Source organism: Larus michahellis, chromosome 22, assembly GCF_964199755.1.
Source record: "Larus michahellis chromosome 22, bLarMic1.1, whole genome shotgun sequence".
In the NCBI taxonomy this organism is placed as follows: Eukaryota; Metazoa; Chordata; class Aves; order Charadriiformes; family Laridae; genus Larus; species Larus michahellis.
The window spans coordinates 3285518-3300903 of record NC_133917.1 but is presented as its reverse complement, the minus strand read 5'-3'; the positions used below and the strand labels follow the sequence as shown (position 1 = coordinate 3300903).

Genomic DNA, 15386 nt, shown 5'->3' with positions numbered 1-15386 from the left:
TCCTCTTCACAGCCAATGTCCGGAGGGCTACACGTGCATGAAAGCAGGACGGAACCCCAACTACGGTTACACAAGCTTTGACACTTTCAGCTGGGCTTTTCTGGCTTTATTTCGCCTTATGACTCAGGACTTTTGGGAAAACTTGTATCAATTAGTAAGTAAACGCTTTGCTTCGGTGTTGTCCAAGACGAGAATGTGGGGACAGCACAGGAAAGAAAAACGTGTCAAGCTTTATTGCATTGCTGCTGTCTGAAAGAGTAACGGCGAGTAGAGCTGCGCAAGGAGGTGGCGAGTGGTGAGGAGGACGGGGTGTCACCGGGGAGCGGGTGTTGGACTCTTAAGCCCAGGAGGGACGGCAGGTCCCCAGGGTGCCGGCAGCTGAGCTGGGAATTACCTCTGGAAGGACCTGGCTGCCTGCTGCAGGAGGTGGCTCCTGGCAGGGGGCTGGACTAGGTGACCTTTGAAGGTCCCTTCCAACCCAAACCATCCTGGGGTTGTGAGTGGTTCAGCTCTGCTCTCAGAAGGTGCTGGGGCACTTTGGAGGGCAGAGTGTTTCCTTGTAGCCCGAGGACGGTTTGGGGACCTTGCTGAGATGGCTTTTCTTCTTTTTTGTTTGGTTTTAAAGGACTCCAAGCATTGAGTTTCACAGCGTACTTGTGAATCCTTTCAGTTTGCATCTGTTGGATGTTCCCTTAGGAGAGGAGGAGGGATGTCACCTTCTGTGTTTATGGCTAATGGATGTGCAGCAGCTTAGTGCTTTGCAGGCGAAGTGCTGAGAAGTTAAATATTCAGCACGGCTGTATTTTCTTAGAAGCATTCAGGTCAAGAAACTTGGGATCAGTTCCCCTCTCAGGTGTCACGCTGAAATTGCTCTCCCCTTTCCTTTTCTCTTCCCTCTACCGCGCTGCTCTTCTCCCAGACCTTACGAGCAGCAGGAAAAACCTACATGATCTTCTTTGTCTTGGTGATCTTTGTGGGATCGTTCTACCTGGTTAATCTCATTTTGGCTGTGGTGGCTATGGCTTACGAAGAGCAGAACCAGGCCACGCTGGAGGAGGCGGAGCAGAAAGAGGCGGAATTTAAGGCCATGTTGGAGCAACTGAAAAAGCAGCAGGAAGAAGCACAGGTGAGTGTTCCGATGGTGTATTTTTTTGATGCATTTACATATTTTAAGATTTCCTTGCCCGTTATTACAGAGCGGTGGTGTATAACCGAAAAATGCAGCAGTGCCCTGGCATCGTGTCCTCTGCTGACTGGGGTGACGTTGTTTGCTCTCAGTTCCTGGCTGCTGCTGGTTTTTCCTGAAGCTCGCTGTGCTTATTTCGTATGGGAAAACTTCCTTCTGTTAAGGAATTTTTAAACAATCCCAGCGTTTCTAGTTAAGTGTGGGAACATCACTGCAAGACAGACACCTACGTGTTTGTTGGTCCTTTACCAAATGTTTGTAAACAAAGCTGAGGGACTGAGAGAGCTTTTACCACCTGCAAAAGTCGACAGTAAAAATTTAGAGGAGTCCTGGCTACAAGTTTCTTGCAAGAGAAAGAATAAGCTTCCCGGTCCTGTCCCAAAGACTTGTGCTTGTATGCACTCAGCCACACTCTTAAAGCAGAAAATGGAGTATTAATCACAGTAAGATCTGATTTATTTTCCCTTTCCTTTGCCTTCGCCCTCAGGCTGCCGCCATGGTCACTTCGGCAGGGACCGTCTCTGAGGATGCTGTGGAAGACGACGGTGGGGGGAGGATGTCTCGGAGCTCTTCTGAGATTTCCAAACTCAGTTCCAAGAGCGCCAAGGAGCGTCGAAACCGAAGGAAAAAGCGAAAGGACAAGGAACTGTCAGAAGGAGATGAGAAGTGTGACAATGAGAAGGTGTTTAAGTCGGAGTCTGAGGATGGCATGAGGAGGAAAGCATTCAGGCTACCAGATAACAGGCTAGGAAGGAAGTTTTCCATCATGAACCAGGTAGTTTTCATTTCCTTCGCTAATGTTTATGCTTGCTTGTAGTCAGGATAATACTGTAGTTTAGATCCTGATTTGCATGTCAAGGGAATCTGCCCACTGTCGTAAACTCGCAGTCGATCGGGAGGACACTTACGGGCCAAGTTTACAGCCCTCACACACACCTACCCTGGCGTATGTTGTCCTGAGACGGGGGAATCTCACCAGGAAACTTCTTCACCAACTGCCAAGGGTGAACAACTCTTCAAGTACAGCCGCCGCCGAAGTGGCGATGGTTTGTGTAGACCTGGAGAGGGAGCGAAACCATGTTAGCAGCACTTGTCAGCACTGCAGCACTTTGTTTCCGTACTCTTCACGCTTTGTCATTCTTTCTTTTCTCCCTCCCAGTCTCTCCTCAGCATCCCAGGGTCCCCTTTTCTCTCCCGACACAACAGCAAGAGCAGCATCTTCAGCTACAAGGGGCGGTTTCGTGACCCGGGTTCGGAGAACGAGTTTGCGGATGACGAGCACAGCACCGTGGAGGAAAGCGAAGGCAGGAGAGATTCCCTCTTCATCCCCATCCGCGGCCGCGACCGCCGGAGCAGCTACAGTGGCTACAGCGGCTACAGCCAAGGCAGCCGCTCCTCGCGGATCTTCCCCAACCTCCGCCGAAACGTGAAGAGGAACAGCACGGTGGACTGCAACGGCGTGGTGTCCCTCATCGGCGGCCCGCCTTCCAGCATGCCCGGGGGACGCCTTCTGCCTGAGGTGAAAATAGCTCAGGCAGCTGCCGATGACAGTGTGAGGAAGGCAGCGAGAGTAGATAGCGTAGGCATGGCCGCCCCTCCTCTCTCCTCTGCCGGACGCTGCCCTCCGAGCGCACCGGGCTCCCCGGCAGGACCAGCGTCCCTCTGTCCCACCTCAGGCCGTGAATCCGTACCGGATCAAGCGCCCTACGCTTCAGCGTCCCCTCTTTCCTTCTCAAACTCAGTGACCCCCCTCCTCCTCCCCCCGCTCCCCCCCAGCTTCCTGGGAAAAAAAGGCTCGGAATTGAGCCCTTAATTAAAGGGCTAATAATAGTAGGAGCCCTTGGTGTATGTCGGGGCAATTCGTAAGGAGCTATTTAAAGGATGGGAGTGGGGAAACCGCACAAAGTCTGCTGCAGATGTTCTCCACAATAAGATAAAATATTTAAGGCTTCAAAAAGAAATACAAACAATCTTTTAGCTCTCACTCAAGTTTGCAAGGGAAGCTGTTAGTAAAATAAGGATTTTTTTTTTAAATACTATTTTTTAATTTTTGAATTTTCCTTGACTGGCTTTTTGCAATTGGTTGACTGAAGTGGTATCGAGTCACCTTTTTAGTGGATCGGCATTCCAGAAAGCGGGAGGGAAACAAAGCTCAAAAAATAGAATATTAGTTAGTGGGGCATAAAAGAGTCTGAACAAGATTGAAACGACGTCATTTGAGAGAGACCTAAATCGATTTTTTTCTGAGAAAAGTCTGGTTACCATGGCTATAAATTCCAAGCTGTTTTCTTGTTTTAGTTACTTCAATTCTTGCAACCTGTTTGACCTTAGTTACGTGAAGCATCAGTCGCGCCCTGTTTTTTCCTTCCCTAGTTAGCATGTTAATACAGGGTTTGCTTCAGTATTTAATTCTCTTCCTAACACAGCACGAACGTGGCAGGAACTGTAACCCGCGTGCTGCATGCGTAAAAGAGGATCCATTACTTAGCAGTTATTTTGCGAACTCTTTATGTAGAGAGGGTTCAACAAGCAATTAAGCGTCGTGGTAGGAGAGCGTGGGCTGCGCAGAGACCTCAGTTCACAAGCAGACAGCAGCAAATTCCTGTCATGAGGAAAAAAACCCCAGTTATCTGTTAGTGCACAAGATCATCCGTGCCTAACAGAGACTGACGTTTCCAGAGAGATGCTGGGAGGGAAACTGTGAGGTGTCTTTAGAAGTTCTTTGGCTTGGGGAGAGCGAGGTCATCCTTCACCAGGGCAAGATCCAGACGTGGTTTCATCTCCCCGCTGTGTCGGAAAATCAGCTTCATAATGGGCCGGAGTGGGAGAAATCCCCACTGGTTCTCGGAGAGCAATGTGGCCAAGCTTCTCTTATCCTAATTTTCAGATGCAGATTTTGAAATGAACGTTAATACTGTCAGACGCTTGGTTCCTAAACCTGGTTAATGTGGGTGGCTCCAAGGAGGCTGGGGTGGAGTTCCCACTCTCACCAGAGGGCTCGTAAGGTGGGCTGGGTAAGAGAGTCACTGCCCGTCTGTGCCATTGGGTAGTAGTACAGAGAGTAAATTACTTTGTCCTACAGCAGTCTTCGTTAGAAAGTTTCTTTAAAATGTAGTCCGTGATTTGTGTGAGGCTGCAAAGTGCTGGTGCTAGCAGAAACGAGGGCTCGAGCGTTGGCTTGACCACTTACCTAATGCAGGAAGGCGAGGAGGATCGCAGGATCAAAGGTGTTCTTCTCTCTTGGGTGTGTGTGCCATATTTCTAGGCTAAGAGTTGGTGAAATACTGGGAAGGCTAAGAGTTTGTATTAATCATTGTATGAATTTTGCAGGGTACTACTGAAATCGAAATCAGAAAGAAGCCTGGCGGGTCTCTCCTGGTCTCGATGGATCAGGTGAACGCATCCTATGGAAGAAAGGATCGAACCAACAGTGTAATGACGGGGTTGACAAATACCCTTGTTGAGGGTAGGTATGGCTTGGAGGTTTGCCTTTCCAGTAGGTACGTATCCATTGCCCTCTCGTGGTGTGCTGTAGGAAGGCAGACCCGTCCGCCTGGCCATTACGGGTAGCTCCTCACACTACATCTGCCCCGGGTTCCCTGTGCTGGAGCTGGGCGGGCTGTCCCTCTGCATGGCGCAGAACACGGGTATGAACGCGTGCGTCTGGTCAGTCTGTCCAAGAGGATGCCCGGTGGTAACAGCTTGGTGAGATGGGTTCGTGGGAGCAGAGCGATAGCCAGTCTGTAGGAGCGGGGTGAGGAGCACAGGCTCGGGTCAGGCCCCCTCTGTCTGGGCACGGCTGCACCCCAGAGATGAGGTTTGAGCCTTGGGTACCGGAGAGGGGACGCGCGTGCCCCTCAGACACACAGAACTCGGCTATCCCTGCTTTCAAGTAGTACGGATTCATGCACTGGTTTTGCCTAAACCTGCTTCTTTTGAGTCATCATTGGTACAGAAGTATTTATTAGACTTTATTTTACTTGGTTTTCCATCTGAATTACACAGATACAGAGGTAAAGACAACAAAGAGTTGTAATTTTACAGTGATGAATATTCAGTGTGGAGATTATAGAGTTAGCGTTGGACACGGGTGGTGTGTCTTCTGCCGTCTCCCGAGGACTGGAGACCCTCCTTTGCTCACAGTCCTTGGGAGCAGGAGGTTTGAGCTGCGCTGAGAGCCGAGATGTGGCAGCTGTCAGAAGAGAAAGGGACTTCGGGATGACGGAAATTCTGAAATGGACAGCACGCGGAGATGAGATTTCCAAATACGTTATGCAGGAGCCAGCAAGAATTTATGAACAGCAGCCATATGAGGTTGATGATCTCAAATTCCTGCTGCCTCCTGTAATAAAATTGTATGAAAACTAAATATACTTAGAAACAGAGCAAGGTTCTGCTGCTGCTTCCCTCCTGCGCAAACGCCTACAGGCTACAGTGCTACGGTCCTGCTTTTTAACTTTAGAAATTCCAAGGCAACTAAATACTAAGCAACCAGAGAACCAATGAGAAAGTGAGCGCGGTGGTCCTTTCCCTGCCCATAAAAAAATAAAACTTCAGCATGAACAGCTGTAGAGCCTGAATGGAACCATTGCAAGGCAAAGAATAGAGGGGGGAACTCCTGATTTGTATTTTTTTTCCCCTAAGCACTTAAAGAAGCCAGTGTAAAAAAAAAACAAAAAAACCAGAAACGGACACAACATCACGTTAGGTTTCTGTAAATGGATGTGGTTAGTCTTAATCGGGTTATTCCTGTTTAAAATCCTTTGCAGCATTATGTCATATATTTCCTCTTTTAGACCACGTCTGCATTCAGAGCAGAATTCATTTAAGTTATTTAAAAACTGGCACCAAAGACAGTTTAGAATCTGTAGCTTTGATTCACGCCGTTTTACCTTGGTGGGTCCCGAGTTAAATATATCCCTTCATTTCAAATAATTTGGACAGAATCCTAAGACCCAGGCGGACTGTCGGGGGGGTTCAGAACTGCCCCTCCTGGAGACCTCCTGCAGACACGGTGCAGCTCTCGCCGAGGGCCGGGGGAGAAACTCAGTCCAAAAACTTGCCCGGCCTCTCCTGGCGCGTAATGGGCTGTGGCCATAAAGTTCGTGGCTTCGTAACTCTTTGTCTGAAGCCACTGCTGAGCATCCTGCGGGTCTTTGGTTTCGAGTGCTGTGTGTACGTACGGCAAAACGTGTCTTTGGCCCAAGAATATTGTTGTGGAAGCAGGGAGACGCGAGAGGGGTTCCTGACAGCCGAGGTCGGGTGGTATTTTAGCCGTGCCGAGGGCCAGGCGGATCACGCAGCCGTAGAGGTGGAGGCTGAACTCTTGTTGCTGTTTTGTTTTGGGGCTGCAGAGCTGGAGGAGTCCCAGAGGAAGTGTCCCCCTTGCTGGTACAAATTTGCCAACACGTTCTTGATCTGGGAATGCCACCCGTACTGGATCAAGCTGAAGGAGATCGTGAACTTAATTGTCATGGATCCTTTTGTTGACTTGGCCATCACCATCTGTATTGTGCTGAACACTTTGTTCATGGCAATGGAGCACCATCCTATGACCCCAGAGTTTGAGCACGTGCTCTCCGTAGGAAATCTGGTAAGATACTATTGGTAAATATTCCTTACGGATCTGCTCCTACTGGGATACATTGCTGGTTGGTGTGGACTTAGACTGAAAGAACTGCTGCTTCAGGCTCTAGAAGACACTGAGCGGCGAGAGCTTGTCCTCGCTGCTCTCTGTGGCTACTCAGAGATGTTTGCTGAGGGTGCGCTTCCCTGGTCAGAATTTGTTACTGCTTAAAAATCCATCTATTAATTCCTGGGATGCCTGAGTAGGTCAATGACGTTTGTGCTGGCCGGGGGGGGAAAAGCCTGTTGTGGACGAGCAGGTGGCATTGCATAGGCTGCACGTTGGAATTGGTGTAAGGGATCGCATCGTTTCATATTTAGCCTGAAGATCAGAAAATGAACAAAAGCGAATCTTTGCCCGTTCTTTGTTTGTCTGTCTCTCTCCTCACCACTCCAGGTTTTCACTGGAATTTTCACAGCAGAAATGTTCCTGAAGCTCATCGCCATGGATCCCTACTATTATTTCCAAGAAGGCTGGAACATCTTTGATGGATTTATTGTCTCCCTCAGTTTAATGGAACTGGGTCTGGCAGATGTGGAAGGACTTTCTGTGCTGCGATCTTTCCGATTGGTATTCCATATTCCAGTTCTTTTTGAACATTACTATCTTCGAGCTACTAGAAAGCTTTTTACATAAGAAAAGGCAAAACCCGCTTTTTTGGGGGGGAGGACAGAGATGGAGTAGTGTCATTTTTGTGGTCTCTTCTTACTTCGCAACTGCTGTTGGCGAGGTCTGAGCAACAGCTCGTTGCATTGAGGCGGTGAGGGGTGACTTGGGAGGTGTCTTGGTGTAGAGCACTTAATGTGGCTGGACATGGACCGCGTTAGAAAGCACCTCTATTTCATGCAGTCGAATTTGGTAGGTTGTATGTTACAGTCTGATAAAAGTGCTGAATGTGTACAACCCTCACGTGCTTTAACTTGTGCTGTCACTGGTTAAGCTTTTGAAAATTACATTATGAAAACCTCAAGGTTAGATTTTTGAACACAGAGAACCACAGCTGAGGTCGGATTTTCTAAGGAGCACAGTACTCGGGAGCTCCCGCTTATATCCAGCTTCAGAAAGTCTGTCTCCAAATGAGATTCTCTGGAAGTTAAACTCGATAGTGTGTTCTGGATGTGCCAGGAGATGGCCTTTTTTTCCGGGGAAGATGTGAAGCATTCAGGAAAGAAAAAAGTAATTTTTTGTGATACACCCTACAAACAAGTCTCCTGAGTTCCTTAATGTTGCAGGTTTTGAAAGCGAGCTGGAAGCTTCATGCTTTTCCTTTGTAAAGGGAGATGGGGGATCCCACGTGGGGGATAACAAAGTACAAAGTACAGGAGGCCACGTTCAAGGAGAAGTTCAGCATGCCCTGCTGCCGCTGAGTTCAGTAGCAGAAGCAGGGGCTTATGTTGATGTAAAATACAAGATGGTTGCCGTTTACAAAGTTCTGCCTGATTTTCCTCTTTGTTTAAGATGAAATTAAATTTTCATTTGTCTGTTCTGTTTTTTGGTTTTTGTTTTCTGCAGCTGAGGGTCTTCAAACTGGCCAAGTCCTGGCCCACTCTGAACATGCTGATAAAAATCATCGGTAACTCAGTGGGTGCTTTGGGGAACTTGACCTTGGTGCTAGCCATCATCGTGTTCATCTTTGCTGTGGTGGGCATGCAGCTCTTCGGCAAAAGCTACAAGGAGTGTGTCTGCAAGATCAATCCGGAGTGTGAGCTACCCCGCTGGCACATGCACGATTTCTTCCACTCCTTCCTTATTGTCTTCCGTGTGTTGTGTGGGGAATGGATTGAGACCATGTGGGATTGTATGGAAGTAGCAGGACAGGCCATGTGCTTGATTGTCTTCATGATGGTCATGGTCATCGGAAACTTAGTGGTCAGTAAATGGTTACTGATGGTCTTTATTGGTTGCCTCTGGGTGGGGTAAAACACGGGGAGGCCACAGCACTAGGGAGTGACGGTTTATGAGCCTGTTCCAGCTCTGGTGGGGTCCTTCATGGCCTTTGACAGATGAACAGTCCTGTTGACTTCGGTAGCACCGTATTAAGGGTGTGCTTTGCTTGATTAGGGCCTTAAACAGTTGCCCAGGAGTAAAGCATCTGAGCACTTTGCAATAAAAGCTGGAGGTAGAAGCCCTCAGTCAAAGGGGACAGACCCACACCTTGCCTGAGGGGGTAAAAGAAGCTTAAAAGAAGGAAAACCTGTCTTTTCAAATGCCAGAAGAGGTGATGATTTGGTATGAAAGGGAAGGTCCTGAGGTGTTAAAATTAGGTTGGAAGTTTCTTCTAAAATGTGCCCACTAGCTCAATCATGAGGTGTGGCGGTGTGCAAGAGGCAGCTGGTGAAACTGCACGGCCTGTTGAGTGGGAGGTTAGACTAGATCATGATGTTTCCTTCTGGTCTTAAATTTTATGAAGAAAAGCCTATGGAGGAAAACGTAAGCAAGAATGAAGTACTGTGAGCAGTTGCATGCTTTCAAAGTAGTGTTGTGAGCTCTCTCTGAGAGGACTCGTCTCGCCAAGGGATTTCAACAAAATAAGTCTCGGGGGCAATCACTAGGTGTGGGCAAGGAAACAGCTGGGAGTGATCACTGAAAATGCCTAGATTTGGCCCGTTTCCTTTGAGCCAGAGATGGGACTAAACCAGTAACACTGAATTTCAGTCCCTTGGGTGGCTGCTGCCTAAATCCCTCTCTGACACCCGCAGTCTGGCTCCTGCAAGGGGCTCTGTGGAGGGACCTGCTCCAAGCCCCTCTGACCCAGCAGAGCTGTGTGCCACGCAGGGCTGCCCCGCTCACGGCACGCGTTGCAGGATCAGGGTCTTGTTCCTTGATTCCTGGGAACCTCAGTAGGTCCGTGGGACACCAGAGCTGGTTCTCGCTGTGGTGTTTAGAGACTGAGCTCCCTGTTAACAGCAGCAGGACTTGGGTGGTTAAATACTCATCTTCAGCTTTGGAAACGTAACCCTTACGTATCAGCTCTGCCAAGCGTCACCTCTTCTCCTTCAGGTGCTGAACCTGTTCTTAGCTTTGCTACTGAGCTCCTTCAGTGCGGACAACTTGGCAGCAACAGATGACGACGGGGAGATGAACAACCTGCAGATTTCTGTTATTCGCATCAAGAAGGGCATTGCCTGGACGAAGGCGAAAGTGCGGGAGTTCATGCAGGCTCATTTCAAGCAGAGAGAGGCAGATGAGGTCAAACCCTTGGATGAATTGTACGACAAGAAGGTGAACTGCATTGCTAACCATACGGGGGCTGATATCAACAGAGACATTGATTATCAGAAGAATGGCAATGGCACGACGAGTGGAATTGGGAGCAGTGTGGAGAAGTATATCATAGATGAAGATCACATGTCCTTCATCAATAACCCCAACCTCACTGTCCGGGTGCCTATTGCTGTAGGGGAATCGGATTTTGAAAATCTCAACACAGAAGATTTCAGCAGCGATACAGATCCCGATGGCAGCAAAGAGGTAGGATGAAATGCTAAAAATTCATTTGAGTCATTTGACCCTCATGCAAGTGCCCGGAAGCTTGTTGGAAGGGAGAACTAGATAGTTCCAGCACAAAACTTCTGTTCATATTGCAACATTGTCTTTGCACTCAAGACAGAAATTTCTTGTGCTAGTTGCTCTGTGGAGAGCCACAAATACTTACATATAATATAAATACTTAATACTGTCTGTCCTGTTAACATGTGATGTAACCCATGTCAGGACCTTAATGAGGTGAAGTGAGGAAACAACTTTTGTTACAGTAAATCTGGTGAACAGATTGCTGAGTCATCATGATTGATATTTGTTGGGAACTAATTCTAGATTGGATTGTGTTTTATTTTGTGTTCAAGAAACTCGACGAGACCAGCTCCTCTGAAGGTAGCACCATTGATATAAAGCCTGAAGTGGAAGAAGTCCCTGTGGAGGCACCGGAGGAGTATCTGGACCCTGACGCGTGCTTCACAGAAGGTAAGCTGACTCTCTAAGTTACTAACTAACTCTAACTCTAAGTTGTAGAAGGAATCAATCATAGAATCCCAGGTTGGAAAGGACCTCAACGATCGTCTGGTCCAACCTTTCTTGGCAAAAGCACGGTCTAGACAAGGTGGCCCAGCACCCTGCCCAGCCGAACCTTGAAAGTCTCCAATGTTAGGGAATCCACCACTTCCCTGGGGAGATTATTCCAGTGGCTGATTGTTCTCTGTGAAAAATTTTCCTCTTGTGTCCAATCAGAATCTCCCCAGGAGTGACTTGTACCCATTACCCCTTGTCTTCTCCACGTGACTCCTCGTAAAAAGGGAGTCTCCGTCTTCTTTGTAGCCAGGCTTTAAATACTGGAACGTGGTGATAAGGTCTCCCCTAAGCCGCCTTTTCTCAAGGCTGAAGAGACCCAGTTTTCTCAGCCTTTCCTCATATGGCAGCTTCCCAGTCCTTCGATTGTCTTGGTGGCCCTTCTCTGGACCCTCTCCAGCCTGGCCACATCTGTCTTGTATAGCAGGGACCAAAACTGCACACAATATTCCAGGTGTGGCCTGACCAGCGCTGCATAGAGTGGGATAATGGCTTCTTTCTCTCTGCTGGCGATGCCCTTGGTGATGCAGCCCAGCGTCCCGTTGGGTTTCTTTGCTGCAGCAGCACACTGTTCACCCGTGTTGAGCTTATTGTCCACCAGGACCCCCGGGTCCCTTTCCGTAGAGCTGCTCCCCAGCAGGGTACATCCCAGCCGATGGGAAGCCACCAAGCTGTTCTGGGGACCTCTCTGCTCTAAGCTTACCTTAAAGTTCGGTCTCAGTCTGGGTCAGGGATGGCTCTCGGCTTATTTTGAGACCCTCCTTGGACCCCGCGTCAGAGGTGAACTAGTTCAGAAGACTTTGCAAAGTCAAGGCCTCGGAGATGCAGTGGCCATCGCAGGGATGTAGGTGCCCTGTCGGTAGGGCAGGTTCATCTTTCGTACAACTGGTGCCTTGAGTACATAGAAGCAGAAGAATCTGGCTTCTGGTCGGGTTTTCTTTTCCCCTTCTGTCGCTGGCCTCAATGTCTTTCAGCAGCTGTTCCAGTACGGGTATTCCCATGGCAAAGATATTTTAAATGGTTCAAGGTTATTTTATCAGCAAGTTTTCCATTCCTCTTCTGTCAAGTGCATGGATACCTCACCAAATAGAACAATCTGTTCCCAAATTGATGTTAATTCGGGTGCCCAGGTACAGAAGTGGCAAAAGTAATCATAAATTCCTCAAGAGCGCAAGAGTTTTAGCTGAAACTCAGTGTGTTTAGTATTGTTGGCATCAGAACTGCTTCTAAACAATGACAATTTTACGTTCTTACATTAAATCACCTGTTACTAAAGAGAATTTGGGCTCATCCTCCTGTGTGCACTGTCCCCATTGCAGGTTGCATGCAGCGCTGCAAATGTTGCCAGGTCAATATCGAGGAAGGGCTGGGGAAGTCTTGGTGGACCTTGAGGAAGACTTGTTTTCTGATTGTGGAGCACAACTGGTTTGAGACTTTCATCATCTTTATGATCCTGCTGAGCAGCGGTGCTCTGGTGAGTAAAATACAGCAATACGTGTAGCCCCGCAGTGCTAAGCAAGGTGACAGCTAATTGGGAATGCTGTGTACGGGAGATTTGGTGAAAAAGCAAGCTGTGACGGTTCTTGCCTGGAAAACAGCACGGCTCCGTTGTGGTAGGTACCATACAAAAGCCTGTATTGATGATTTCTGTTTAGTTTAAATGGAAAATGGAGACTGAAAGCCTGCAAATCTGGGTTCTGCTCACAGCTTGACTAGAAACGTGAGGATTTTGGACAAAGTCAGGCTGTATCTATGTCTCATTTTGACATTATCGAGCAAGAACATTTATATTTCCCTTTCTTCACTTTCCCATGTCTGCAGAGCTTCTTGACCTCCTGGCGTTCCATAGACACAAATAATCACTGTATGTGTTTTCACACAGCGCACTGTTTAGTAGCCAGCGTTATACAGCAAACAGCTTCAAGCAGGCGTTGCTCACGGGTTTTAGGACAGAAGTCCACAACAACTGGGATCCCCCAGCAGCAGCCTGGTTTTCTTCACGCGCCCGGCTTTTGTAGCGATGAACAGTCTGACGGCCAGCGGACTCAGCCCTTCTGGCTGTGCTGAGCTGTGGAGAAAACCTGCCCGTGTGTGACCGTAGCGATAGCTGTCGCTGAATGTTTGGATGTAAAGGCTGGTACTCAGATCCCTAAAAGGCAGAGAAGTTCTTGTGTTAGTTATTCAGCACTTTCTTTTTTTGGGGGGGGTTGATTTCTTTGGTTTGGCGTTGCAGTGTTGCTAGAGCAGATCAGGTGCACTGTATAAGAAATGCGATTCCATCGCTCATCGCAGTTTGAGTAAGCTTCTGGATAACGACATTGATCTGTGGAATAAATCTGATATAATGACACGAGCACCTGGTTATTTCCCAGGCTTTCGAGGATATTTACATAGAACAGAGGAAAACCATCCGGACCATCCTGGAGTACGCGGACAAGGTCTTCACTTACATTTTCATCCTGGAGATGTTGCTGAAATGGTGTGCTTACGGATTCGTCAAGTTCTTCACGAATGCCTGGTGCTGGCTGGATTTCCTCATTGTGGCTGTAGGTATCCTCTCCTCCTTATTTCTGGTTGGAAAAAAAAAAACCGTTAGAAGATTGCTGGGGTAATGTTTTCTCCTGAGAAGTGTCCTAACTGAATCATATACTTAATGAGGATTCAGTCCCAGGTATCTGTAAGTTTCCAGACCCAGGATGAAACCCTTGAGCCAGTTGAGTGTTGCTACGCAACTCTGGAATTTCTGCCCTGTGGGTCCTAATGAGCCTGCGGAGACAAAGGAGGGTTTTCCAACCCTTGGCTCTTTTGCTCCGCTAAAAATACTGTTTCTAAGAGTCCTGCCTGCATGTTGAGCTACCGGAATGTGCTAACGGTGGGAGAACTTGTGCAGCCGTGCTGCTCCTTGGTGACACCCTCTTTCTGTAATCCCTTGCTTGCGTTATTAACAACGGGGGACGATGAGGGTGGCAAAATCTCCCCGCCCCCCCAACCTAATGAGCTCTGTGGTTCTGGGCCTTGGGCGCGTGCGTTTGCTTGTTATGCGAAATGAAGTTCAACGTCATCCTTCTTCTGGTAAAAAGATGTAACGCGCAGGAGAGGAAGGTCAGGACGGTATCAAACAACCAAGGCAGCTTTGCTGGTAAGAGATCGTAGCATGAACAGGGGGAATATTCGATCTGACACTTCAGCACATCATTGCCCTGGAATTCCCCTGCAGAACATCTTGGCAGGCAGAATAAATTCCAGAATTAAAAGAACAAAGGCAATAGAGAGAAGTCTTAGCAATAAATTTGGCTCTGAAGCACAACAAGAGCATTTAAAATAAATGGAATTTACGTTGTCAAAAGTGGCAGAAAATTACGGAATTCAATAGGATGTGAAGTCTAAAGAATTGCAAAAAAAGGAACTTTAGGCTCCCAAGTGTTTGGATTCTTTTAAAACGTTTCATCACATCCAGTTGTGAATCGGTGTTCTCAGTGAATGCCCCAAGAGCAAGTATAAAAAAAAAAAAAAAAAACAAAAAAACCAAAACAATTTAAAATTTTTCCAAGCTTCTCATTTGGAACGTTTTGAATATGATTCAGTTATGCCAAGTTGCTGTTCAGTGACATTATCACTCTGGAAATATTTCTGAGTAGGTGGAGGAACTATGCTTGGAGCTCAGGGGCAGAAGTGACTCAAGATGTCTACGTTTCCTGTGGAAAACTGAATCTTTAAATTTATTTTTTTTTTTAAAAAGTCCTCTCTGGTCCCCTTAACACCTTTCTTTTTAACACACATCTTGAAGAAATAACTCTTCTTTTCTGAAAATAACCCTCTATCTCTCTCACTGCCTTAAGATGAAGCACAAGTGCTAACGCGGGAGCTCATGCCAGATACCATCTCTTCTTCCGTTCCGCCTTCAGGAGGGTGTCTCAGCAAACGAAATTCTTTGGGGTACCGAATTAAAAACTCGACCAGCGGCTGAGCGCAAAAATAGCACTCGCGGTCCTTGTGCTTCGTGTTGTGAGTTAGATTCCAGCTGCTGGGAACGAGCGAAGTGCAGGTTACTTGGCAGAGGTGTCACGGGCTTCATCTGCTTCCCCAGTGTCTGCCTCTGCTGGGGTAAAGATGAGGAACTTCCCGGGCAGGTAACGTGGTTACAGGCAGTGAGCAAGTACAAGGAGCCAGAATTCCCAGTGCTTTCGCAGAAATTCCGCTTTTCACTCGGGGTGGTAGACAGGAGAGTTGCACATTTTTCTCTGCACAGAACCTGGAATGTGGATTTAAGATGCCAAGGTATTACTCGGCAAAATCTCAGCTGTGCGTGGTGTCCTGTATCTGTTAAATCACTTTTTTTCCAACAAGTTTTCTAATGTGACGTAGATGGGGTTCGAGTGAAGCCAGGATGGCAGCCGCAACTAATAGAGAATAAGCCTTTGCATCGTAACAACACTCTTGAATGTTATTTTTCAGGTTTGATAGCATTGTCAGATAACCCTCCCGCTCTGATTCCCAAAGCTTGCTGGG

The 15386-nt window shown here is 47.8% G+C and overlaps 1 protein-coding gene across 6 annotated transcripts in view; it reads left to right on the top strand.

Moving 5' to 3' along the window:
- Window positions 1-15386, top strand: part of SCN8A (sodium voltage-gated channel alpha subunit 8) — a 61169-nt gene that overhangs the window by 31229 nt on the left and 14554 nt on the right. For all 6 annotated transcript variants that reach the window (XM_074565163.1, XM_074565161.1, XM_074565164.1 and 3 more), the window contains 12 exons: window positions 13-154; window positions 920-1126; window positions 1674-1961; window positions 2346-2705; window positions 4517-4652; window positions 6541-6779; window positions 7209-7382; window positions 8325-8681; window positions 9813-10283; window positions 10658-10775; window positions 12197-12351; window positions 13250-13423. In XM_074565163.1, coding sequence (XP_074421264.1) covers window positions 13-154; window positions 920-1126; window positions 1674-1961; window positions 2346-2705; window positions 4517-4652; window positions 6541-6779; window positions 7209-7382; window positions 8325-8681; window positions 9813-10283; window positions 10658-10775; window positions 12197-12351; window positions 13250-13423 — 2821 coding nt within the window. The remainder of the gene's footprint in view (window positions 1-12; window positions 155-919; window positions 1127-1673; window positions 1962-2345; window positions 2706-4516; window positions 4653-6540; window positions 6780-7208; window positions 7383-8324; window positions 8682-9812; window positions 10284-10657; window positions 10776-12196; window positions 12352-13249; window positions 13424-15386) is intronic.